Source organism: Micropterus salmoides, unplaced genomic scaffold, assembly GCF_014851395.1.
Source record: "Micropterus salmoides isolate LMB-PRFRI ecotype aquatic unplaced genomic scaffold, ASM1485139v1 Ms_hic_scaffold_1, whole genome shotgun sequence".
NCBI lineage: Eukaryota > Metazoa > Chordata > Actinopteri > Centrarchiformes > Centrarchidae > Micropterus > Micropterus salmoides.
The window spans coordinates 60,980,123-61,008,035 of record NW_024040040.1 but is presented as its reverse complement, the minus strand read 5'-3'; the positions used below and the strand labels follow the sequence as shown (position 1 = coordinate 61,008,035).

Sequence of the window (27,913 nt, the reverse complement as noted above, 5' to 3'; positions counted from 1 at the left end):
TGTGTAAAATTTTAACCTGAAAAGTAACTAAATCTGTCAGATAAATATAGTGAAGTGTACAATATTTCCCTCTGAGATGTAGTGCAGAAGGTGCGTAAAATGGAAAGCAACAGTACAGTATTTGACCAAATGTACTTTGTTGCTTTCCACCACTGGTGGTTAATAATAGAAAAGGGCTGTGTCCTAAATTTCAAGTTTCCAAAATTTTATCTGAGCCTCAAAATGTTCACCCTTTTTACTTTCTACTTATAAAAAAACATCTCCATCTTCTCAGGTCATGTCTGAAATCCTATAAATAATATTTTGAGATATATTTTGAGATGCCAGTGCAGTCAGAATATTTCAGCCATTTTTAAAATTAAATCAACATGAACCTTCTAGAAAAGACTATTAATATCTGATAAGAAGAAAGCTAAAAGCAGGTCATCGGTAAAATCAAGAAATGACAAATGATACAAGTTGAAATAATCTTATTGCAGAGAATGATTACAGACACGTATAGGGCATGGTGAATGAGTGAAGGAGGCAGTGATTTCGTACACACCCTCGGATGTTCACATCACGTGACCTTTGTCGCACAGCCTTTGAGGCTTTAATCAATACCAGTGTGAAGGAAGAGAAATCACACACATACGACGAGCTTCAGGTGGGATTAAAATCCTTGATTAATGTTTTCATTATTAAAATAACTCCACCTCGCCTGGGCAAATAAATCCAATCAGGATGTGGGTTAATTTAAAATAGTCGGGTTTATTAAACTTCCTTCCACAGGAGATTTTTTTCTGTCTGAATGAATGAAGTCAGTCTGATTCACAGTTCACAGGAACATATTAACAATGGCGACTGATTAAAACAATAATGTGTCCCGTTTACACGCCACTGTCAGTCATTTGAACAGTTCTGACATGCAGAAATACACCAAAACAGACCTTCAACTGCAAGCTGAAGAAAAAGTTGGACATCTGTCGAGCACTGGGAACAAACCATCACTTTGTTCTTCTGCGCTGAACAGTTTGCTCAGCGCAGAAGGTGCGAGTTGTTGGTATGGTGGAAAATGGGACTTTGTGCCGACAGAAGACGGTTCAGAAACACGTCTGATTCTGGCGTCTGCTGCCACTCAGCAAACTTAATATTTTCAGCAATGTGGGAACAATGACTAAAATGTGACTAAACGATTTGAATTAATCTCTCTCCAACCAATAGATGCTTAACGTGTTTAAAGCAGGAACATCAGTCTGCATTTATCTATAAATGAATGTGTTGTACACAGCTGCTTCATACTGCCTGGAGTTTTTCCCTTCAGTTCCTTACATCCCTGGAGACAAACACACCGACCAGCAATAACAGGTGAACTGAATAACACTGATTATGTGGTTGCCATGGCACCTGTCAGTGGGTGGGATCTGTCAGTCAGCAGGTGAACTTTGTGTCTTCAGAGTTTATGTATTAGAATCAGGAAATTGGGCGAGCATGAGGATTTGAGCGACTTTGACATGGGGCCAAACTGCTGAAGAAGCTGATGCTGGTTCTGATAGAAAGGTGTCAGCCTCGACGGGTCAGGGTTGTTTTGGCGGCAAAAGGGAGACCAGCATGTGGTCATAATGTTATGGCTGATCATGTGTATGTTCACCTTCATCAAATTACATGCTAATGACACCGTTATGACTTGGTAATCTGTCATTTGTGAGGGAGAGGTTGGATTACTGGAGCTCTTAACTCCTAGAGTGGTTGTGTTTGTTTTATTCTTGAAACACATTTTATTATATGATGCGATCATTTATGTTTAGAATTAAAACAAACAGCATCGTATTGACTACGGCTTCATCAACATTTATTTCAATCTTCACAGTACAAATTAAATAAAACTCACATTAGCTGCCTCGGCCTTTGGATTTGTGGTGCTGTGTGTTCACATTGTGTCGCTCGGCAGCTTCCTGACAAAAAATATGGCCGAACTCTGCAGGTTTTGACCTGAGTGACCCAAATCTGATCTTTTCCAGTTCGGATTTGAGACACTTTCATATGTGGTCCAAATCAGATACAGGTCGGATTTTTTTTAAATGCAACCTCGGTCTGGACGGTGAGATCTGAGTTCATGCCACTCTGACATCACTCTAGAGTGACCGCCATCACAGCTCTGCGCTAGTGGGAGCCACGGCAAATGAAAAGCTTGCTCATGAATTCCCTTTCTGCCACCTGAAATCAACTGTAGACACTAACCTCTGAAGCCACGTCAGCTTGCTGCGTGTGATGTTGTTTTATTCTTTTGCACATGTGGGTCACTTTCAGGCCGTGGCTCCAGTTCACACATTTATTACACAATTATTATGTGAACAGTCAATCAAAGCAACCAGATCTAGGCAATAAATGGTAATTGGGCATTAAGGCCTGCAGAGTGAACCTAGCCTAAGACTTTCTGAAGAAGCTGATTCTTTATGTGTTGAGTTGTTTTCCTCATGCTTTACTGTGATTGGCTCAGCTGTTTCAGAGCGATGACACCAGTGATTTGATGAGCTAATATCCCCAAATGAGACATCGGCCACACAGGTGTTTGTTTGCCCGGAATGAGAACATTGTTTCCCAGGATAAAACCAACGTTAAAATCCAGTATTTCCACAAACTGTGCCCTGCTTTTCAGGAACAGAACTACAAACATGGCCCCTTGTTGTCTTCTTCGCTGTACGTTTAATCCACTGTCCAATCCCATTGAAGGCGCCGCCACCTCTGGTCTGGTAATACAGGTTTAAAATGCACTTTGAACTGTCATATGTTTGACCTCCGAGCTCCCTCCACGTCCTCCGTCATTCGGAGGGAGGAGGTCCGTGCTTCGCCTTCATCAAGAGACTTGGTGGCCACAAAAGTCACCAGCCTCAGCGGGAACTTGCCCGCCTTCTTCATGCGCTTGTTGTTGTTTCGGACGCTCATAAAGCAGAGGGTGTTGATGATCCCGTTGCTCATGGCGATGCACTCAATGATGTAGAAGGCCACCAGGGAGTTCCTGTCCCTGGATATGAGGGTGGGGTAAAAGTCCCGCAGCAGGGCGAAGCCGTAGTATGGCGCCCAGCACAGGATGTATGCTACCAGCACCAGAATCAGCACCACCACCGTCCTCCGACGCTTCTGAAGCCTCTTCCGGATCTGCTCAGTCTGGAAACCCGGAACGTCTTTAAACCACAGCTCCCTGGAGATCTGGATGTAGCAGACGGCCATGACGGTCACTGGGCCAATGAACTCCAGTGCCAAGATGAGAAGGAAGTAGGAGCGGTAGTATGCCTGCTGGTCCACAGGCCAGATCTGAGCACAGAAGGTCTTGTAGCTGCGACCTTCCACATGTGGGTATGTCATCTCAGAGGCCATGTAGGCAGAGGGGATGGAGATGAAGATGGGGACGACCCAAACTGTCACGATCACACAGTACGCCGTCTGGAGTTTCATACGAGGCCTCAGAGGGTGGAGGATAGCCATGTACCTGCAGAGAGAACAATGGACCAGGTCACGTCTTGTCTTTTAGTATCAAAAGCTCTGTCATGCGCGATGTCCATGCTCATAAAATAAAGGTGGCTGGGCTCAAATGTAGACTCAGATAAGACAGGACTAACTTCTACCGTTTGTTAACAAAGCTGAAGGCACTCTACTCACAGGATGTTCCAGGGTTAGCACAGGTTATAGTCCAACAAAACTGAGAGTGTAACACGTAAAATCCAGAAAGGCAGTGAAGTCCGAAACACAAAGAAACAAACAATTAACCGGGATACTGAGACTCAAGAATCCAAACAGGAACAAATCAGGAATCAGGTGAGGAAATAGACTGGCAGGGACAGAGGAAGAGGTGACGTGCAACGGTTAAGTTTCACGACTGTACAATTAAGTAAACACTGTCAAACAGTATAACAATGATCCGACAGGGACCGAACAGAACATACGAGGCGGGAAACACAAAACAGATGTAAGACGTAGGAAATGAAACTAGACGGACAGCAAGCACCAACGACTATAAACCAAAACAGGAAGCAGAGCACAACAACCAAAACACGGACTGAATAGACAAAGCACTCAAACAAAAACGTAACTTGACACAGATAGGCACCCGAACACACTATGACTGAATACAGAAACCGATGCGGACACGGACAAGACAGACCAACATGCAGACCAAAACCAGAACAAACAACAACGTACCAGAATGAAAGAAACAGAACATAGAGCACATGTAAAATCTAAACGGGAAACAACAATCTAATGAACAGATCTAAGAACTAACACACAGAACTAGAATTATAAACTAAGAACAAGGCTGAACAAATGAAAATAATGGTGAGTTCCATTTGACATGGGAAGTCGAAAATTTCAAAAGGAATGCCCCCTTAAGTTGGATTTCCGACATGGCAAGTCGGGAAAACCAAGATGGCTGCTGCGACTATCAACTGTTAGTGAAAGCTGTTTATTAGCACTTCTTTGTACTTGTGTCACATAGAAATGTTCGTACACAAAGTGCTCTCCAACTGCCGTCTGTGGACATGTTGCTGTAGTGTTTAATATGAGTAAATACCACACAATGTGTTTTTTTTTTTTTTTTTTAAATCAACCGTCGAACAATAGCTCACCTGGCTAGTTGTAAACAACGGCTGGCCAAGCGAGGTTTTCTGACTTTTAACTGGAATGCCATCAACTCAGGTGTGACGTCATTCCTAGCTCCCTGTCACGATTAGTGGTGTGGAGACAGGTTGGAGGACCCAAACGCAGGACACAGAGCGGAGCAGGTATAGTTCAACAGGGGTTTATTGATGGAAAACAAACTAAAGGCGAGCACACTTACTGACAGAGTGGCTGGTTAACAGAAATCCAAAAGTACAGGGAGACAAGACAAGCAAGGCTGGTTACAGCAGCAGGCAGGCAGGCAGGCAGGCAGGCAGGCAGGCAGGCAGGCAGGCAGGCAGGCAGGCAGGCAGGCAGGCAGGCAGGCAGGCAGGCAGGCAGGCAGGCAGGCAGGCAGGCAGGCAGGCAGGCAGAGAGTACATGCACGACAGACTGGGGGGTAACATGAACAATGACCGGACAAAGACAAGACAGAAACACCAGGTATATATACACAGGGACTAACGAGCAGGGCGGGAGCAACACAGGTGACAGACATGAGACTAACGAGGCAGAGAGAGAGAGCAGAGGAAAACAGAGAGACTTGACATGACAAGCAGACTATATAGCACATACTGGACACTAGACAGGACAGAACCCAAAACTCAACATACTAAGGCAGATACTAAACTCAAAAGTGCAACACAAAGGATGGCCAACCAGCAGAGCGTGACACTCCCACCTCCGAGGTAAATGGAACGCACCATTTGACAGAAAAACCCAAAACCATGACCCATTCAGAAGGATGAAACCGCCTCTGTAAGCATTCAGTTCTTTATGAAGAAACGTGGTTGTGGTCAGCTTGACTTAATGTAAAACTTCACTTAACAGCTGCCTGCCCAGTTTCCTGGCCTGGTGTGGGAACACATTTTGACAAATAAACGCAGGTCTCCATTAGACGCCTGGTCTGGTTATTAAAGAAGTTCTTTGGATGTATAAAACCTCTTGAACCCCGCGGGGTAGCCCGCTTCAGCTTCCTCTAAGCTGCTTAGATCATTAATACAAACATTAATGTTTAAACGTATGATCAACACGTCGGTGTGGACACATCATTAGATCGGTTAGATTCTCCACAATTCAGTCGTTCAGTTCATTTAACGGAAACAACGAGCCCCAAAGTCTAATTCATACAGATTTACCAGTGATGCCGGCATGGTACAAGAGATGAAAAAACAGTGCCGACTCTGGTTACCTTTGAAGCCTCGTTAAGTCCGAACGTGTCCGCTCCGTGATTATTTATCTGCCTTCAGTCTGGAAGGGTCCAACCATCAAAAGAATCAAATCATAAAAATGAATCCGTGTTGTGAATCCTGTCATGTGAAGTCCATCGCTGTCTGTCTGCTAACTTCTGCCACATTTCTCTCATCCTGCACCCTGCTGTTGTTTTCATTACGTTGCTGCCTTCAAAATAAAAGCGCATAAGCCGTCTGTCAGAGCTAGATCAAATGAATGACGTGTATTTGATATTATTGGATCATTTTTATACAAGTAATATTCATACTGTTTGAAATAAATAAACTGTTTTATAGTAGCCTCTTTCAGTTTTGTGCGAAAGGAATTAGCAAATAAAAAGCTTGCGCTATTAATTAATTAATTAATGGTATTACCGTAAATAAGTCATACTAACATTGTTCTGTGTAGAGATAAAGGAATCGCAAGCCTCGATATAAAATAACTTAATATACTTTTTCAATTTTACTGTAACAGTTTTGGAGTTTGGGTTTTTCCTGATTAGTTTATTTATCTCTTCCTGTCTATTTTTTTGTTCTGTGTTTTCTGTTTTATTTCGTCCTTGTGTGTTTTTCGTGCTTTACTTCCTGTTTTATTTTGTAGTGTTCCACCTCTGATGGAACACAACAAAATTGCTTCGCTCTCTGTCTGTGTTAATTTTCCCATTTTGGGCCCCCCACCAGTGCCTCGGCTTGTCACCTCCCTCTTGGTTAGTTAGGTTTGTATTTGGGTTTGTCAGATTGTTAGTTTATGTTGTCGAATGTCTTCCCTCTGTTTTTTGATGGATTTGTTTTGGATTTACCCATTGGACTTTATATCTGTACCCTTTTCGATTTATTAATTCTCTGGAAGCCATTGGATTTTATATTTTTTGGATTGATTCATTTATTCACTGGACTGCCTGCATGTTCTTTATTCTGTAAATTACATCTGGATGCCACTTATTGCATCTGCTCTGTGTCTGCATTTGGGCCCAAATCCTTTGTTCCTGTGTCTGAGCTTGACAAAACCTGAAATCTAACTCCGTTGCTACATGTCTTCTAACCAGACTATTTGTCTATTTATCTGCTCATGTCATTTTGGTTCAAAATTGTGGTTCTCTGTCATTTTAGCATATGTTTCTTTATAAGACAGTTCAAGAAAACTGTCAAGTGCAGTGGCTATTATTGTGAGTAATGTCTCTCTGACTTTGTTTTCTCAATGGAAACCTCTCCAACTACTCCTGGAGCATTATCTAATTATCTTTTGTCCAGCTGTCCATTAGATCAGTCTGTTCCATATAGGAAGAGGCTAAAATACAGCTAAAGACACTCTGGAAGGAGGTTTGGATATTCAAGGAGCGCCGTTTTGTGACGAAGGAGAAGAATATTAATCTGTACTTCAGCAAAATGAGGACTGTTTGGAACAAGGTAATCACACTGATGGACAGAGTTAAAGTAAATAACAGGAGCGGTTTGGAAAACATAAAACATAATTCAAGCTGGCCACTGTTTTTTGCCAAGGGTGAAAAAACTAAAAACTAAAAGAAAGATGTTTCGGGTTTTTCTGATTGAGTTTGATGAAGTTAGATTAAATGTTATCAAAGAAGCAAGATGGGAGCTGTTTTATCTGATCAACAGTATCATCCAGGACAAAGAAGAAAACCAGATGGAATAACAGATATTTTTGCCTAAGTAAATTACTTCAGGGATTAAATGATTATCAGATTTGCTGCTGACTGATTTTTTTGTTCATCATCTTATCTATTAATTAACTTTTTTAAAAAGAGCAATCATTTAGAAAGATGTACAGCAGTTAACAGCAGTTACACCTGTCTTATCTTCAACACAGGTGGACGTGACATCACAATTAGACACATTATTGTCAATATAATTTATATTTGTGCAGGATCTATTTCAGAGAATGATAACCGTACTGGTGCTTAAGCTGATTTAGGGAATGTTTTACTACTTTTAGAGGAAGCTTAGTTATCATGGAATCTGTGTTTGATGTAAGTGTTGCAAACTGCCAGTGCCTCCTTCTGTCAAAGCAGTCGTTTGTGTGTGATTTTTGTCAGGTTTTACTTTTAATTAAGTGTTGTACCTTTGATCCAGCGCTGGGAAGGACACAGTCATGACACACTGCCGCATGTTTTGGGCTGTGATCAGAGAACTTTGACGTTCCCGGATACACAGAGATTATTCATCTTTCCTCTGTACGTATGCTATTTATACATGCTACGGGATGTCAGCCATGATGAATGAAACATTGGGGGGGCTGCAGCCAGTGATGGATTTAATTCAGAAGCTGAGAGGAAGCCCAGAAGCCTCTTTTATTTTAGAAAAATGTAAATCATCTCTGGTCTTTGGAGCCTTGAGATCTGTTTGATGTGGAGTGAGCAATGGACACAACATCACCTGCTTCTCATGAAACATAAGCCTGCCTGTTCCATGCAATGCCGTCTGAGTGTGTCTTCCAACTTATGCAGTGAAACCCCTACAAACGGTTCAGAAATGACTCATGTCACTTACGGTGACCAGGTTTCTGAAATGAAAACCGGGGACATTTTTGGTTTGGTGGTCAGTATGTCATTAAAAAATATGTTCTTATATATGAAACCAAAAAGGGGGACGGTTTTGGTTTTATAATCTGTCAAATATAACCCTTCTGAATGAAATCAAGCATTTTGAGGCAGAAACCTTCAGTCAATAAATAGAGGCTGGAATCACTTTCTGGCAAGCAGAATACTGCATCACATAGACTGTATTGGCCATTTAAAGGTATTTTAACAGGTAAAAACGTCTGGATTGGTTGGTACAAATTATGTAGAGTCGTAAGGATAATTGCCAAAGAGATCCTGTCTTTATTTTATATATAACTCAGCAGTAAGTCATGTTAATTATAGGCTACTGTCTGTTTTCCAAATATAACCTAGGATATAAGACACATAAAAATATATTTACAGTGTTTACTCAGTTAACTATTTACATTTTTGTATTACACAGTTGGTATTTACATATTTAAATTGTTACATTTAACTACAGGGTCTGCATCCATCTACCTAAACTCCATAATACAAGTTTACGTTCCTTCTCGACCACTGCGCTCCTCCAACCAACGCCGCCTGGTTCTGCCATCCCTTCACACAAAGCAATCTCAGTCCCGGCTGTTCTCATCTGTGACACCACGATGGTGGAACGAGCTACCACACGCCATCAGAGCAGGGGCGTCCCTCTCTAACTCTCTCTCTAAGAAGCTCCTGAAAACTCTGCAGAGAACGCTTCCTCTGATAACACCTCTAACTCCTAACATGCACCTGTGCTCTTCTTCTATCTTCTTACAATTCTCTTGGATTGATTGCACTTTTTGATTAACTCTTACTCCTTTCCCTAGCTATTTACCCCATGCCATACATGCTAACAGCTCTTACTGGTTGTCACTTGTCGAACTTTAGATAAAAGCATTTGAGTAAATGTAATGTTAGCAAGTTAACATGCTTATAGTTGGTATGTTGATATGCTAACATGTTAACATGCTAAATGCGAACATGTCATTAGGTGTTAATCTTAAAATACATTTGAGGTTTAAAGGAATTTGGTGCTTATGCTGCATTCACAATAAAAAAAATAAAAAAACAAGAAGCATTATTCTGTTTTTGGAGCGTTGTCCTCATTGTTACCCTGACACCACATTAATTAGCTATTTTAACTATAATGGCACATCCTTGAGAAATAGGTGGTAGAAGAAGTGCGCTAACAGCTAATACATTAGCCAACATGTTAGAACTCGTCAGTCACAATAGCCCTCCAAGCTAGTGAGCTAGGCTATAGCTTAGTTGCTAACCAGAACACAGGTTTATTTCGTATAGGCTTCGCCCTCTATCACTATTGGGTTTACCCCTCCGCGCCTGCGCGACACTGAGAAAAGTTGTCTACGTCCACCCACAGTGTGGGCCTCTCTTACGTCCGCACCTTGTATATACAATGGCGAGACCCAGCCTTCGGCTCCCATTTTTCTTCAGCACAGAGCTGTCTAAAGAGCAGAAGATTTCCTGTCAGAAAAGAAGAGCGATGTCTTCTAGCAAGTTGATTATGAAGAAGCGGCCGCGCCTTGCCGTCAGATTGGCTCGCACATGCCCACCACGCAGGGAGGTGCTCCCTACTGCATGGCGGCGTGTGTTGGCGCCCATGACCCTCCCTACTCCCCGCCAGGTGCTAAGCTCTCCTGTTCCGTGGAACACGGAGGTTGCTGCCTGCCATTTTGAGGCGGGCCCATCCCCCCTTGGGTCGTGGCTGGGCACCCCTCCCCAAACCGTGCGGTGGCAAGGGCAGCAGAGTGGCTTCCATCATGGCCACCAGGGCGCCTCATCAGCAGGTCCAACCGCTTTCAGAGCGCTACTCGGAGTGGCTGGCTTTCTGCTCGATGCACAGATGGATGAACAGCCTGATCCGCTGGGATCACAGGCTGCTGTTCGCCCCCCTCCCCCCCCTCCCCTGTTTCCAGTACCAGTACAACTGCCTGATGTTCTGTTACTCCCTGGCCCTGCGCACTTTCTCCAAGTGTGTCGAGGCAGCTCTGGAGCCACTGCGGCAGTTGGTCATCAGGGTCCTGTTTTTGACACTATGCTGCTACAAGGCGGTGGTGCAGACGGCCAAGCTTGTCGCACACCTGTCTCACCTGGGTTTTCACGGTGAACTGGAAGAAGAGTGCTCCTCTCCCCTCCCAGAGGCTCACCTACCTGGGTGTGGTACTTGACTCCTCTCTAAGGAGAGCGTAGCACTCTCAGGGAAGGGGGAGGCTCTGGTGGAGCTGCTTCACCGTATTGTCCCACGGGCAGTGGTGAAAGCTCTGTTAATTATGAGGCTTCTGGGCCTCATGTCGGCTGCTCACGTGGTGGTCCCCCTGGGCCTCCTGCACATGAGAAGGTTGCAGCAGTGGTTCATCCGCCTGCGTGTTGACCCAGTGAGACAGAGACGGCGCCTGATCGCTGTTCCTCTGTCTGTGGGTTCAAATCAGGTCTACTGGCGGGACCCCCTCTCTCTGTCCGTTGGGGTTCCCCTGGGCAGGGTCACGCCCCATATCTCGGTCTTCACAGACGCCTGAGTGATGCCCCTATTCTGCTTCTCGGCCAGCTCCTGTGGGTTCGGCCGCTGAGAGGCGGCGCCTGGAGGGTCTAGGTCTCTTCCGTGAGGTGGTTTGCACCATCTAGTGGTCGAGAGCCACCTCTACTCAGTCCTTTTACTCCTCCAAGTGGTCAGCATTCCAACGCTGGTGTTTGAACAAGGGGTTGGAACCGGTGGCCTGTCCGCCGAGTGTTTTGGCTGAGTGATTTTCCCTTGTGAGTGTGCGGTGCGCCCTCTCCCAAGGGATGGTGGGGGGGAGCGGCCACTGCTCACGCTGGCCCTGCTCTGTGCGCAGCTGATGCGGTCGCTGTTGTGACCCCGCCTGCTTCTGTACAGCCGCTGGGCCACCCATCCAGTTCGCCGACTATTACACATGGGTCGATCCCCTGCCTCCCATGTCACGCCATCGGTGCTTGTGCGCACGCTGACACCAATGCCGCGGATAGCAGGTGACTGGGTAGCTCATTTATAGCTCTGGGCAGGTGAGTAGTGCTTGGTGGTACAGCATGGGCCAGTGAGGCGTGACTCATCCTGCTTTGTCTCTAACCCAATAGCGATAGCCTTAGAAGGCGAAGCCTATACGCAATAGAACAGGGGTTATGTACTGTAACTCTAGATTCTATGAGTGTAGGTGCAGCCCTCAAAGTTGAAGGCCTCACTGGACCTTGGTTCTCAGTGCTGAAGAAAAGGCATTTTGGGAGCCGAAAGCTGGGTCTCACCGTTGTGTATATATATACAAGGTGCGGACGTAGGAGAGGCCCACGCTGTGGGTGGACGAAGACTAAAATTCTCAGTGCCGCGCAGGCGCACGGAAGGGGTAACCCAATAGCGATATTACGGAAGCCCATACAAATGATTTGAGTATAATTCAAAGTCCAGGGACAAGTTGCTCTGTCTCCACTGAAGAAGCAGCAGCGCCCTCTGCTGTTTCTAAAGAGAAGTTAAAAAGCTTACAGCACCTGGTATTCCCAGGCGGTCTCCTATTCATTTTCATGACCACACCCAGGTGCATAGGAGACCTATATGTAAATCATTTGTATGTGCTTACATAATAATTTATCAGTGATAATGATACCATAATAGTTTTATAAAAAAGCTTACACCACTTAGTATTCACAGGTGGTCTCTCTTTCAAGTACTCACCAGGCCTGACTCTGCTTAGCTTCCAAGATCATATAAGATCAGGCGTATTCAGGGTGATACCATAAGCCAAAAAACCATCCATCTAAAGGGTCTTTGCAGATGCTGATCATAAGTGGTGTAAAAGTACTCAATTTTCCTACTTAAGTAAAAGTACAGATACCACACTCAAGTAGAAGTAAAAAAGTACCTGGTTTTAAAAGTACTGAAGTACCAGAAGAAAAGAGTACTACACATTCAAATCTATTGATTACTTTTCAGACCCGGAGGTCCCACGTTTTTGAAAATTATACATTTTACTTTTTAGATGAGTTTTTTTTTGGTTGTTGCATCTCTCAAATTCTTATTTTATATATATATATATTTAAAAGGTTTTGTTTGACTAAATTGGCACAAATCTGATTCCATACATACTCCCCGCCTATAATAATTCAGCAATCAGTTAAAGATAGTACGAAGTACTGCTAAATAATATGTGCCACATTTTGGTAAAGTTTGGATGAAATTTGTAGGAGTAGTGGTGAATAAACAGAAAAATATCGAGCCAAATCGTAGTGCTTTGTTACGAACCAAATGGTGGAGCTATCTGCCCGACCCATGAGCCAATTTCCCACCAGATCACATTTAAATATTTTCAGTAATATTTGAGAGATCTTGTGGACCCACCTGTCCACAGCGATGGCCAGCAGTGCGTTGGTGGACACGTAGAGAGAGACGGTGCGTAGGTAGTTTGTGGCGGCGCAGAGCAGCAGGCCATGATCCCACGACAGCTGCTTCACCACGTAGTAGTCCAGTAGGAAAGGACAGCATACCGCCGCCACCAGCACGTCCGACACGGCCAGGTTGGCGATCAGCAGGTTGGTCAGGTTGCGGAGCTGCTTGTAGCGGGCGAGGCTGGCGATGAACAGACAGTTCCCCACTCCACAGACCAACATGATGCCCACCAGGACCACGGCAATGACAATGGTGGCCACGAAGAAGGCCTGCCCTTGCGTGGTGTCCGGGATCTCGTCCAGAGGAATGTCATAGTCCAGGCCATTACTGGCCAGGAGGTAGTCCGTTAGAGCCAAGCTGTTGTTGGTCGGCTCGTCCATTTTGGATCAGGTCATCGTGCTCATTTAGCAGTGTCTGCAAGGGTGGTGTAGGGAAATAAAGTAAAGTTAACATTTTGATCCCTGTGAAATAATAACAGTTCTCGATTGCATCACAGGATCAGCAGTAAGAGTTCGCCCATGTTGATGGACCACATTTCCGCTTTAAGGATTTCTTGCTTAAGTTGGCTTAAAAGGTGAGACTCTGCCTGACCTTGTGGTTACATTTGTCAACTACTGTTTCCAGATAAAGACTGACCTTTCAGTCTCAAATGACATCTCATTCAACAACCGTTCTCACTCCCATATGGTCGCACGATCAAAGCCCCCTTGGCATCATTTTTAAGACACTTGGGGAAGACCTTTAGCGATAGCCCCTGAGTAAAGCCCCCAAATAATTGGTTTCATCGCATCGCAATCGCATTTACAAGATGGTTCCTTTAGAGCGTAGGTTGTGCACGTCTCCAGAAATTATCGCTACGCGTCCACAATATGCAATTCAGCACATGAATGTGTCGACCTGACCGGCAGGTCAGCAGCAGACTTAACATAGGAGATTAATGGCAGGATCTTTACAATAAAACTCCTGGAGCTAGTCCTCAATTACCGATATCTATATGATGTCTCATTAAAACCATAACCTCCTCGCTATGTTTGGTTTGGTTACAATGTGCAAATTTGGAAGTTGTCAAGGAAGATAATCTGGTGTCGCCCAGGGATGATCCAGCGCTGGTCTGCTCCCTAGTGGATTCACGTTTAATCCTCCAGGGACAAGCAAAGTACGCTGGCAAGTGAACTTGCCGTTTGCGTCGCTGCTGCTTTTCTATGCCTATGCATTGTTATAAAGCAAGTATATCAGGGGCTTAAGGAGGTCGTTGGGTTGAATTCATGGACAACTCTTCTCCATGACTTATCACATATGGCCACATGGTCAAGACCCATCGGCGTCAGTTTGTAACGCACTGGGGATCCCTATAACTTCACAGTTCAACACAGTGGGGGAAGCCCTGTAGCGTCAGTTTTTGACGGTAAAGGTAGGTATATGATATTTAACAGAAACAACTGAGGAAAGAGGTGGATGGGGCAGTGGATAAGACCCATGCCTTTGGTGTGAGAGACCCGGGTTCAACTCCCCACTATGGCAAGACACGTAACCCCTAGTTGCTCCAGAGGAGTGCAACCTCTGACATGTATAGTAATTGTAAGTCTCTTTGGATTAAATGAATAAATGTAATGTGGGCCAGAACCCTGACTTTGAACCGGGTGTCCTGTGTGGAGTAAAAAAAAGAAGTTAACATTAAATATTGTTACGCAAGTGACGTGTGTTAACTGACTTAAGTAGTTATGTTAACCCAAACCATGACCTTTTCCTAACCTTAACGAAGTAGTTTTGTTGCCTAAACCTAACCAAATTGCAACGTTTCATAACTTTCATGCCGTTTCAAAATGGCGATGTTTCAAAATGCTAGCATTTCATTTTGAAAGTGTAACTGGATGTTGCATATTTATTGTTGCTAAGCGTTGCTAACTTGACCGCGGAGCCTTAAACGTGTAAAACTGACAACGAAGCGAAGGGCCTTGACCAAGCGTCAGTATGTGACGTCGGGAGTGAGAATATGTTGGGATGGATGGATGGATGGATGGATGGATGGATGGGTGGATGGGTGGATGGATGGATGGATGGATGGATGGATGGATGGTGGATGGGTGGATGGATGGATGGATGGATGGATGGATGGGTGGATGGATGGGTCAGAAACCAGACTTTCACCCAGGAGACCAGTGTTTGTTTCCTGTGTAAAACAAAAACTCAACATTGAATCTTTTTACTTTATGTAACTTAACTCACGTAAATAACGTAGTTATTTTAACCCAAACCATGATTTTTTAGATTTTAGTTCTATAGAAGTAGTTATGGTGCCTAAACCAAAAAGTGCTTGTTAACCACTAATTTTATTTTGAAATGCTCAGCAGGAGTTGTATGTTTGTGTGTTTAAAAAATGACGCCAAAGGGTGCTTACCAAGCGTCCATATGTAACGAGTTGACAATGAGAATGTGTTGCATTTGAAGATTGTAATGTTCCCACGATGACATAGTCTGTGGGAAAACATGACCATTTGTCAAATAAACGATCTGAATTCTTCTTCCACACATGTGGTGACTAGTGAGTATTTGGGGCAGCAGGTATGATGAACTGAGTCAGAATAAACCACAGTGTGTGTTCACGATCATAAAGGAACATGAAGTAAAACACAAATATAGGTTGTTTGTTCAGCACGTTATTACCACCCATATTTACGTTTATTGTGGCAGCGACCTTTAGCGGCTGTGCACCTGCAGCAAATGGAAGAAGTCGAGTGATGTATTATAGAGAAAGTCCACATAAGCAGGATGGGGTGGATGGATGGGTGATTGCAGTAGTCCAACCAGGATGTGTTTTTAATAGTTTTTAGACAACAGTGGAGCTCTATGGCTCAGAGGAAGAAGAGATATCAGACTGAGACACACAGGACTATTAGAGAAACATTCACTGGGTCTTTTGGGTGAGTAAGTTCATAATGTTTGACTCTAGAGTTAGTGTTTGACCTACAGACATCTCTTTGGATGTGTTTAGAAATGTTGGACCTGCGTTTTTAGATGCATCATGTTCATAGTTTTGCTGATGCAGTTGTTAAATTACAGTGTGGCTGTAGTCTACTTGTTAGATTTTGCGTCTCACCTCTGACGTCTGAAAAACCCTTTAACTGCTCCCACACAAGTTGTTTTTTTTCTCATTATCATGTCAGCTGTAAAAAAGAGACTCAACTGATTTTAGGTTTGATCTCATCTCTGATCAATTAAAGGACGGCAGGAGTCACGGTTCACAGCAGGAGCGTTATTTCAGTGAGAAGAATTAGGGAAATAAATCCATCCTTCAACATCATCACTCGTACCGATAAAGACATGTTCAACAAAACAGGGTTCACCAAATGAATTTGTATGGGAGTCTTTTCATGTCAGAAAAATCAACAGATAAAGATGATAAAAATTTAATTTGGCATCAGAATTCAGAAAATAACTTAAATCTTAATTATGATAGTGCAGCATCTCAAAAGATACTGTTGCAATCAAAATTACGTTTCATGCATGTGCTTATTGTCTTTGCATGAATGGACTTCCATACACAAATGACTAGCATTTTGGCCTGTATAGAGATACGTGATGTTGTTGTCCATATAATTGTTTTTATATAATTTAGAGCTGCAATATCAATTAAAGGAATTATTGCAACTATTTTGATTAATTATTTCAGACATTTTTCAAGCAAAACTGCATTCTTTAACATTCTTTTTATTGAACATATTCAAAATTACAACAGTACAGCACAGTGTATATGCAGATTATATGAAATATGTAGCAAATCCAAAATACATCCATAGCAATGATCTCAAAAGTCCTTATAAGATCTGGCATTTCAGGCAGTTGCACTCTGAGTTCCCAGGTACTCCAGCACTTTGCCAAACATTGCTGTAAAAAGGTCCCTCCGACCATTAATACCAACTCTTAGTCTTTCCAGAGATAGTCTGATATCATAGACTTCCACAGATGTATTGAAGGAGGTTCATCTCCCACCCCTTTGGTCATAACAGCCTTTTAGCCCAATATAAGCAAAAGGTGTTCTTATATGATCTTAGTGATTCAGGGATATATCCCAATAGAAATACTATTGGATTAGGCTGGAATTGCTGCTTGATTATCACACTAACCTCATCACATACAGTTTGCCAAAACAGTTGAATCTTTTCGCATTCCCAGAGGCAGTGAAATCTTGTCCCTAAAATAGTCACATTTTGGGCAGTTTGGACAGGCCCTCACTAAACATATAGGGGGATATATAGACATTTTGTAAGATATTATATTGCATTTCTCTGAATCTGTTACATATGGATATCTTCGAAGGTAAAAGTAAAATGTCCTCCCATGTTTTAGTGTCTATTGTTGTTTTAACCTGAGTCTCCCATGATGTCAAAAGGAATGATAGTCTGTCAGTATTCAAATGTTGCAGCTTGGAATATTGTCCTTGTTTATAAATTAATACATTTAATATCTTAAGGTTTAGGACTGTTAAGTTGGACAAAGACATCACCATGAGCTCTGCTAAAATGTGAATGCCATTTTTTAACAATTCATAGATTAAAATTTAATTAGTCAAGATTGCTCAATAATAAAAGTTATTGTTGCAGCTCTAATATCTTTACAGTAGCGTTTATTATTACATAACAGTTATATGTTTATGTTTGCAGACCTTGTTTTGGCTCTATGTGTGTTTCTGTATCTTGTGTGTGAGAGCAACTGGAGTCTAATTCCTTGCATGTACAAACCAATTAAAGTGATTAATAAAAAATTATTTTAATAAAGGTTTAATTTAATTACGGTGTCAATCAAACACACCTCAGCTAATGTAGCATCCCAGTGAAGTCTTCGCTCGTCTCCACTGATGCTTAAATTATCCACATTAAATATATGAACATGCCATTTTAAATATAAATATAAGTGGTATCTATAGATTTAATGGACATTTGTCCCTTTGTTGCTGTTAGATATGACTTGAATCAGAATGACTGTAACTTTATATAATGTTATATTAATAATCTCTTCATTTAGAGCATTTTTCAAAATCCGTGTTACAAAGTGCTTTCACAGAAATACAGTTTCCGTGAAATTATTAGTAATTGCAGGAAATAAACCGCAGGTTTTGTTTCATGATAAAACAGATAAAACAACAATTTAAGGAATTAAAATACAGTTAACTAAAATCAGGAAAGGCTCTGCTATAAAAGTATGTTTAATTCTCTCCTGGAACCATCTGAGGTCCCCAGACCACACTTTGGGGACCACCAAGTGGATTAGAAATAAGTGTAATAGTCGGCAGAGTTTTATTTAAACACACAAGGACAAGACTTACATGAGAATATAACTGCAGCAGCACAAATAAATTAAAACATAAGACCAAATGTTTCTACAGGAAGCACATGCTGAGCCATGCAGAATAAAGGATGTGCTATATTCAGTTTTTAACCTACAGCTATGTAATAACCTGAGACAACAATTAACAGTTAGAATAAGCATCAAGTTTAAAGGCAAAAATCTATATTTAATGTGAGAAATGTAAAATCCGGATTCTCCAGCTGACATTAAACGCGACATCTGCGCTAAAATCACGTAGTTTTAAGAGATAAACGGACATTTTGTCTGAACAACAGGTGCAATTTAAAAAGAGGACATAATAATTAGAGATCCAGACTACAGACCTGAAGCTGCTTCTCCACACGCTCTGCTCCACGGAATGACAGAAAGACCGCGAGGCGCGTTCACGAGATACAGCGACCCAACACACACATGCACACACACACACACACAGTCCTGTTTCCATCACATCAGAGAACATTACAGTGACTCACCTTAAACCTACTCCCTAAACTGTAGACTAAGGATTTACGTTATGGGGACTGCATAAGCAGATTTATGTCCTCACACAGCAGGAGTAACACACACACACTCTACCAGCTGAGACTCCTCACAGCACAATGAAACTTTATTCCTATGAAAATAAATGATGTGATGGATCATGTCTCCTGGTTTCGGCTCTGATCCACTTGTAGGTCTAGAAGTGTGGCAGGCATTTTGTCGCCCATCACCTTTCGAAAGCATTTGGTTAAACATAAAAATAAAAATAGCTTGTGACAAGAAATGTTAATTAACAAATGAAAATGCTTTGAGAAAGGTGTATTTGCACAATAACAAAACATGCAATGCTATTTAAAAATAGAAGAAACAGATGTGCATTGTCCAAAATAAGTAGCTACTGATCACTGCATCATAATCTTTTATATTTAAAAATTTTGAATTGTCACTTCCCACCTGAATTTTGTGTTTCCCTTTATATAAATAAAGACATTTCCACCTTAAATATGTGCAGAAAATGTCTTCAGAAATTAGAAAATAAAGGTCCAGTATGTAATATTTAGGAGGATCTATTGACAGAACTGCAATAAAATATCCCTTACTATGTTTTCAGTGGTGTATAAAGACCTTACATAATGAACTGTTATGTTTGTATTACCTTAGAATGAGCCATTTCTATCTACATACACCGCGGGTCCTCTTACATGGAAGTAGCCATATTGTGCCATCAAACTGCTCCACAGAGCGTGTTTTATCAATACGTTGAAAAAATGTTCAACTTTGTGAAAAATGCTGCGCTCATCACTGTCTCTTTTTACCCAGCCGTCCAATCACAGTGCAGGATGGGCGGGACAAACACCGCACCTTGCACATCCGATCTTGCACGAAACGATGTTCCTCCTCGGAGGTGTTTCCTCGCCCGCAAAATCTCATGAACCCATGTACAGACGTCTGTGCTCCATGTTTCAGCCTTCTCTTCATGCAGAGCAAGTAGGCCTACTTTGTGGTGACATTTTCTCCACAGTAAAATTAGCTAGCCTACTTGCAACCCATCCACGGATATTATGTAAAATAGCAACCACAGCGTCGATTTACATAGTGTGTGGGGGGCAGCATGGGGGGTAACTCATGGTAGCTTGGCTTTAATCATCACAAGCTGCAAAGCTGCAGTCTCTATTTCCAACTAAACTGATTCTTATTGTTGACCCGTTTCTCTCTGCACGCCTGTCATTCACCGGTCTTGTGCAGAGTTTTCCATGCATGCCGTGCGGCCAACAACTCACGGGTCTGTTTCAAGTAGTATTTAAAAACTATGTAATATTCTTTGTGTGGTTCATCAATGGTGATAAATGATCCGTCTCTGCACAACAACGGTGAAGTTAAGGCTCCGTCTCTACAGCAAGTTCCTCTTCTGCCACTACACACTCACACCCATACACGCTATGCCTACACATGCGCACTGATGCCCCCTACCTTGAGGGTTAGAGTTACATTTTTGGATTTATTCACACACTTTAAAAACATTTATTGAAAGTTTTATTCTTTTTACATGTTTATTTACAGCATTAAACGTTGAAATGTATATTGTAACAGGCTGTATATTAACTTATTGGGAGAAAACTGGTAGTTCTGTGTAAAATCAGATGTTGATCACCCCCGTATCGCCAAAATGGCATGATCCTTGTTTCACTGCGAAGTTTCAACTGTGAGATTGACAGTCGAATCAAGCTCCGCCCATCGAAGCATTGAATCTTCCACTATTCGGGGTCAGCCCTACATTATGCATCGTCATGTCAAGTCAAGTCTATCGTCACAACCCTTGTGTTCCCACCGCTTTTGCAAGACAAAGTGACGCCCTTGGTTTCAGGTTGTAGGCTCCTGCAGACATGCAGACTGACACTGAGACGGTGACTTGTATTTGACGGATCCTCCAGAGGCGGGTGGACATCCTGACATCTATAAACTACTGCTGGGTAACAATTACCTGCTCAAAATACCAGTGATGTTGAAAGCTAAAAATAGTGCGAGCACACTTTTGTTCTTCTTGCAGGCTACATGGACATTATTAACAACTTTTTAACCACAGACAGTGAGGGCCTAATTAAGATGGCTATGTTTACTCAAGTACTGTATTTAAGTACATGTTTGACGTAACTTTACTTGAGTGTTTTAATTTGTGTTCATTCATTCTTCTACTCCACTACATCTCAGAGGGAAATATATACTGTATATACAGACCACAGGAGACAGACAGCGACACTTGGAAAAGTTTGTGTTACTCTCAATCAAGCTCCATGTTAAAAGCTTCTTTGTTATAAACCAGCTGCTACTGAAGTTTTAACAACAGTAGCAGCAGGGCAACCTCTGCTGTCAATGCACGCCTTTGGTCCAGACGGAAACATCTCCACTGGATGGATTGGGATTCGTCTGGAAAATAAGACACTGAGTATAAATCCTAATGATTTATATTTGTGCTTTTGAGTGAAAATGTCTTAGATTATCATGAAATTTGTTGTTCCCCTCAGGATTATAAGTCATAACTTTGGTAATCAGATCAAAATTATAATGTGTCCAAGTGACGCCATAGTGACTATACGTCCAAAACCACATATTGTTTTTACATTTTTGTTTGTATATGGATCAAACAAACATGGTACACATTAATGAGTCAGCTTTAGAGGTGTTGGTAGGTGTTGTTTTAATCTTTGGACAGAGCCAGGCTAGCCGCACCTGCTTTCAGCCTTTATGCTAAGTAAAGTGAACAGCTTTCCAGTTTCAGATCCATATTTAATGCACAAATATGAGAGTGGTGTCAATCATCTCATCCAGCTCTGCAGAAAAGCCAGCTCGTTCTCATTCCCAGGGCGTACACCTATGCCCTGTCAATGTCCTGCGGCAGCAGGTACTGACGCACATGGCGGCCTTTAGCATCGTTAAAGCTAAATAACAGGAAAGTCAGAGTAAGGAGGTGGTTGGGGTGGACGGGTGGGTCAGAACTTTTATCCAGGACACCAGTGTTCGTTTCCCGTGTGAAACAAAGGTCAGCGTTGATGGTTTTTAGTGATATTATGTAACGTCTTTAACTTAAGTAGTTCTTTTAACCTGAACCATGATCTTTTCCTAAACCTAACCTCAGAGGAGAAGAAAGAGAGCCAGGTCAGGAGCCATGCTGGCCCAACTTTGACTAAATTCTGCTCATAAAGATCTGGTCTGGACAAAATGGGATACATATTGACCAGACAATGGAATTCAGAGACTGTTGTTCCCACATCGTTACAGAGACCTGACTCAACATCCCGGATCAAGCACTCGGCAGGTGGTCCATGTTCAGAGCTGTCAGTGCACGACTCCGGCCAGAGGAGAAGAGGTGGACTCGATGATGCTCAGTGCTCAAACGCAGTCAAGATGGACTCTGTTTCCCAAATGTCAGACTGTTTATTGTGAAGATGAAACTTTCATATTATCATCTGGTTGCTGCTGTTTACATTCACCCAGAAAAAAAGCACTGTGGAATGTTTTGGGGTGTATATGTGTTTATAAATAATTGTATTGTTTAATATACCATATTTTTATATAGGCCTAGACTTAATTACATGTTGTGTGTGTAGCACGAAGGAACTACAAATTTGGTTTCGTTGTGCAGCCTTGTGCTGTATAATGTCTAATAAACAACCTCGTACCTTGTATTTATTGTTACTAACTTGAGTACAAAAACAATACCAAGGGGTCTTGGGATGAGAATGGGTTGGGAAAGAAGCGTCTGTCCCAAAATGTCAAACTATAGCTTCAAACATTTTAACTAGAACGGGTATTTTATTTTGTAGTACAGTTGCTTTTTTGTGTTACTGTGAAAGACTGGATCGCCTCAGGCCTCTAAAAGCTATTCAAACCAAATACTTAGAGAAGAAGAACATCATTATTTGGTTGAATTGATACACAATCTGTTCTTCTTTAGACACTATGTGAGTAAACACTGATTTACTATAAGAAACCAGAATCATCAGTATGTTTGTTCAGTTTCATTATGAGAACTGCAGCAGAACTTTAGAAACACACATTCGCACTCGAGTGAAGTTGAAATGAGACTTTTGAGAACACATCCATCACTTGTTCCCAGCGTACCCTGCTGTGATGGATTTGTCTGTACAAAAACACTCCTTGACCACCATCATTCACAGCAGAGTGGTAAACAGCTGAGGAAACCCAGACTGACTTCAGATCAGAGCTCTGCTGTTTTCATTGACGCACATCAGACAGGATGGAGGTCTCAGGGACGGCTTCTGCTTTATCTGTGGCTGGAGACTGACAGGAGATGCTAATTTGTGTCAGATAATAATGCTGTTTCTGTTCAGAGTGCATTTGTTTTTCATTTAGAAAGACAACATTAGGAAATAATGTCTTGTTAGCAGCTCCTCTAAGTACACAACAGACTCCTCTCCCTTGTTTCCACCCTTGTTACTGGACACTACTACAAAGATTTGTTAGATACATTTTTGCAATACGGCATTTTGCACGAATCAACGTTCTGCATACTTCTTTATGTCCCATGTACATTTTCTTTTTGCAATAAAGATTTAAGGAGGAAAAAGATTCTGATTATTCTGACATCACATGAACGCACCATCAGTCATCCAAAAAATTGTCTTTATCTGTGTCTTTTCCTAAACACTTTTCCTTGACCTCGATGGAAAACGCCACGAGATCAATGAAAGATGTGAAGGGGAATTCATAAGTACTTAGGAAAAGACAACCGAGGTGCAAAGACAATCAGAGTGCACTTACACTAAGCTAAGTAATTATGTGACAGAGGATGTCACTGACGTGGGTCTGATGTGGTAAAACTTTCTATATTGAACAGAGATTCAGCTGGTAGAGATGGACTGGATATTCTCGTACAATTTATGATTACAACTTGTGAAAAAATAGATAATAATCAAAGGAAATGTTAAAAATAAAGAAGTTGATACACTTTAATCAGGGGTCACAAAAATATTCTTTAAAATATAACTGTTTAATTTTTATGTTAATGTGACAGTGTGTACACATTTAATAAACCAGTAAAAAAATCAAGGCTGGAGCTTACTTTATGTATGTGAAATCGGATGTGTCACGTCACTCAAAGTTTATCATTACATTTGAGTTCAGTAATAACATTTTTAGGCAAAATAGTTATAGATTGTTCCATGTTGGGGCGGCATGGTGGTGCAGTGGTGTGGTTTCAAACCCTGGTTTCCCCGGCCTTTCTGTGTGGAGTTTGCATATTCTCCCCGGGTGCTCCAGCTTCCTCCCACCATCCAAAGACATGCGGACTGAGTTAATTGGTGATCCTAAATTGACCTTAGGTGTGAGCGTGAGTGGTTGTTTATCTATGTGTGGCCCTGCGATGGACTGGTGACCTGTCCAGGGTGTACCCCGCCTTTCACCCGATGTCAGCTGGGATTGGCTCCAGCCCCCCGCGACCCTGTACGCAGGATAAGTGGTTGACGATGGATGGATGTTCCGTGTTGTTAGACAAACTTCTTTATGTCCCTTTAAAAAACTGACAAAGAGAAGGGCAATAAAAGTGCCTTTTATATCTAAATTCTGTCAATACATGTGGAAATGCAGTGATGAAACTACAATGATCTGATGGAGGACATGTCAGTCATGTTGATCGTTTATGTGAATGGGGTCGCTTTAAATGTTGCTGCCGCTTATCTCCTTTAGTTTCGTAAAGGACGGTCCAATGTACCTCATGTTAAAGGAGATAATAAAGGAAGCACTCTTCCTTAGCATTTAGAGATTTCAACCACCACATAAATACTTCTGGGTTATTTCACTCTGTTACTGTTGACTGCAACCGGAGCCTGTTGCTGGCAAAAATAAGAACTTTTTGTGGACGCCATTTTGACTGGTGCAATTTCCCCGAAGGAATACGCTGCTGGCTGAAACATCTGCTGCACAGATTCAAAACATTATACAACCAACATATGTGTAAAAATAGAGGAATCATCCTATAAGTACACCCCCACAGAACCCAGCATGACTGGTGACTCTCAGTCCGGAGATTTTGATCAGATTTTAGTGTTGGATTGATTTAAAATTTTAGGAAGGCCATGAGAAGCAGTTGAATGCTCCGGGAAATGCTCCTAAGTGGAGATAAGATGAATATGTTTTTTTACATTTACTCATTTGGCAGACACTTTTATCCAAAGTGACAAAACAGCATACAAGCATCAACAAAGCGTCAATACAGCACGAGATCTACAACTGACAATACATACTAGTAAGAGCTGACAGCACGTACGGCATCAATGGGGTAAATACCTAGGGAAAGAAGTAAGAGAAACAAAATAGTGCAATCAATACCAGAGAATTGTAAGGGGTTAGAAGAAGAAGAGCAAAGGAAGTGCATGTTAGGAGTTAGAGGTGTTACCAGAGGAAACGTTCTCTGTAGAGTTTTCAGGAGCTTCTTGAAGTTAGAGAGGGACGCCCCTGCTCTGATGCCGTGTGGTAGCTCGTTCCACCATCGTGGTGTCACAGATGAGAACAGCAGGGACTGGGATTGCTTTGTGTGAAGGGATGGCAGAGCCAGGCGGCGTTCGTTGGAGGAGCGTAGCGGCCGAGAAGGAACGTAAACTTGTATTATGGAGTTTAGGTAGATGGTGCAGACCCAGTAGTCACTCTGTATGCAGCATCAGTGACTTGAATTTGATTCTGGAGGCCCCCGGGAGCCAGTGGAGGTCACACAGTAATGGAGTGACATGAGTCCTTTTGGGCTGATCAAAAACCAGACGCGCCGCTGTGTTCTGAACCATTTGTAGGGGTTTCACCGCACAAGCTGGAAGACCTGCTAGGCGGGGATTGCAATAGTCGAGGCGAGAGGTAACCATGGCCTGTACCAGAAGCTGGGTGGCGTACTGAGTGAGGTAGGGCCTGATTTTCCTTATGTTGTGTAAAGCAAAGCGGCACGACCGAGAGACAGCAGCAACATGGTCTGAGAAGGACAGCTGGTCATCAATCATGACACCCAAGTTTCTCACCACCTTGGTTGGAGTGTTGGTTGAGGAGTCCATTTGTAGTTTGATGTTATGGTGGATAGATTGCTTGGCTGGAATGACCAAGAGTTCAGTCTTAGAGTGGTTTAGTTGAAGGTGGCAAGCCTTCATCCATGCAGATACAGTGGGTACGGAAAGTATTCAGACCCCTTTAAATTTTTCACTCTTTGTTTCATTGCAGCCATTTTCCAAAAATCAAAAAAGTTCATTTTATTTCTCAGTAATGTACACTCAGCACCCCATCTTGACAGAAAAAAACAGAAATGTGGAAATTTTTGCAAATTTATTGAAAAAGAAAAACTGAAATATCACATGGTCATAAGTATTCAGACCCTTTGCTCAGTATTTAGTAGAAGCACCCTTTTGATCAAATACAGCCATGAGTAGTTTTGGGAAAGATGCAACAAGTTTTTCACATCTGGATTTGGGTATCCTCTGCCATTCCTCCTTGCAGATCCTCTCCAGTTCTGTCAGGTTGGATGGTAAACGTTGGTGGACAGCCATTTTCAGGTCTCTCCAGAGATGCTCAATTGGGTTTAAGTCAGGGCTCTGGCTGGGCCATTCAAGAACAGCCACGGAGTTGTTGTGAAGCCACTCCTTCGTTATTTTAGCGGTGTGCTTAGGGTCATTGTCTTGTTGGAAGGTAAACCTTCGGCCCAGTCTGAGGTCCAGAGCACTCTGGAAAAGGTTTTCGTCCAGGATATCCCTGTACTTGGCCGCATTCATCTTTCCCTCGATTGCAACCGGTCGTCCTGTCCCTGCAGCTGAAAAACACCCCCACAGCATGATGCTGCCACCACCATGCTTCACTGTTGAGACTGTATTGGACAGGTGATGAGCAGTGTCTGGTTTTCTCCACACATACCGCTTAGAATTAAGGCCAAAAAGTTCTATCTTGGTCTCATCAGACCAGAGGATCTTATTTATCACCATCTTGGAGTCCTTCAGGTGTTTTTTAGCAAACTCCATGCGGGCTTTCATGTGTCTTGCACTGAGGAGAGGCTTCCGTCGGGCCACTCTGCCATAAAGCCCCGACTGGTGGATTGCTGCAGTGATGGTTGACTTACTACAACTTTCTCCCATCTCCCGACTGCATCTCTGGAGCTCAGCCACAGTGACCTTTGGGTTCTTCTTTACCTCTCTCACCAAGGCTCTTCTCCCCCGATAGCTCAGTTTGGCCGGACGGCCAGCTCTAGGAAGGGTTCTGGTCGTCCCAAACGTCTTCCATTTGAGGATTATGGAGGCCACTGTGCTCTTAGGAACCTTAAGTGCAGCAGAAATTTTTTTGTAACCTTGGCCAGATCTGTGCTTGCCACAATTCTGTCTCTGAGCTCTTCAGGCAGTTCCTTTGACCTCATGATACTCATTTGCTCTGACATGCACTGTGAGCTGTAAGGTCTTATATAGACAGGTGTGTGGCTTTCCTAATCAAGTCCAATCAGTATAATCAAACACAGCTGGACTCAAATGAAGGTGTAGAACCATCTCAAGGATGATCAGAAGAAATAGACAGCGCCTGAGTTAAATATGAGTGTCACGGCAAAGGGTCTGAATACTTATGACCATGTGATATTTCAGTTTTTCTTTTTTAATAAATTTGCAAAAATTTCTACATTTCTGTTTTTTTCTGTCAAGATGGGGTGCTGAGTGTACATTACTGAGAAATAAAATGAACTTTTTTGATTTTTGGAAAATGGCTGCAATGAAACAAAGAGTGAAAAATTTAAAGGGGTCTGAATACTTTCCGTACCCACTGTATGTCCCAGAGACAGTCCGTGATCCGCGCAAGGAAGTTGGGTCGTCTGGCAGGAAGGATAGGTAGAGTTGCGTGTCGTCAGCGTAGCAGTGATAAGAGAAGCCGTACGAGCGAATGATCGGCCCCAGTGAGGTGGTGTAAATTGAGAAGAGAAGGGGCCCTAGCACTGAACCTTGGGGAACCCCTCTGGATAGGCAGTGGGAGGAAAATAATTGTCCTCGCCACAAAACATTGTAGGAAGGATTTTTTTGTCAAACTGCTGTTTCCAAAGTAAAAAATTTTACTTGCATGCTCGTTTCATACGAGTGTGTTATGTAAGAATCTGTTGGCCGAACACGCACCTGCAGACTTGTTAACTGCTAATTTGACAAACTAAACTTAACTCCAGGTCTACATACTTTGCTTTTTCCAGAGATGTCTGCTGCCTTTAGCAATTGATGCTGATTTGCGAAGATCCTCTTCATGTTTGTAACAGA

General features: G+C 42.5%; 1 protein-coding gene across 1 annotated transcript; it reads right to left on the bottom strand.

The window, feature by feature from the left end:
* Nucleotides 1-2,297: 2,297 nt before the first annotated feature.
* Nucleotides 2,298-13,224, bottom strand: LOC119914997 (prokineticin receptor 1-like). The gene is made up of 2 exons (XM_038734543.1): nt 12,774-13,224; nt 2,298-3,469 (listed from the first exon to the last, which is right to left on the bottom strand). Exons 1-2 carry the CDS (start codon nt 13,199-13,201, stop codon nt 2,764-2,766), a joined length of 1,134 nt encoding a protein of 377 aa, XP_038590471.1. The 5' UTR covers nt 13,202-13,224; the 3' UTR covers nt 2,298-2,763.
* Between the last annotated feature and the right edge of the window lie 14,689 nt (nt 13,225-27,913).

Coding starts and splice junctions, on each gene's coding strand:
- LOC119914997 (XM_038734543.1), bottom strand. CDS start 13,201: ATGGACGAGCCGACCAACAACAGCTTGGCTCTAACGGACTACCTCCTG. Junction 3,470..12,773: donor CTGGCCATCGCTGTGGACAG/GTGGGTCCACAA, acceptor TTCTCTCTGCAG/GTACATGGCTATCCTCCACC.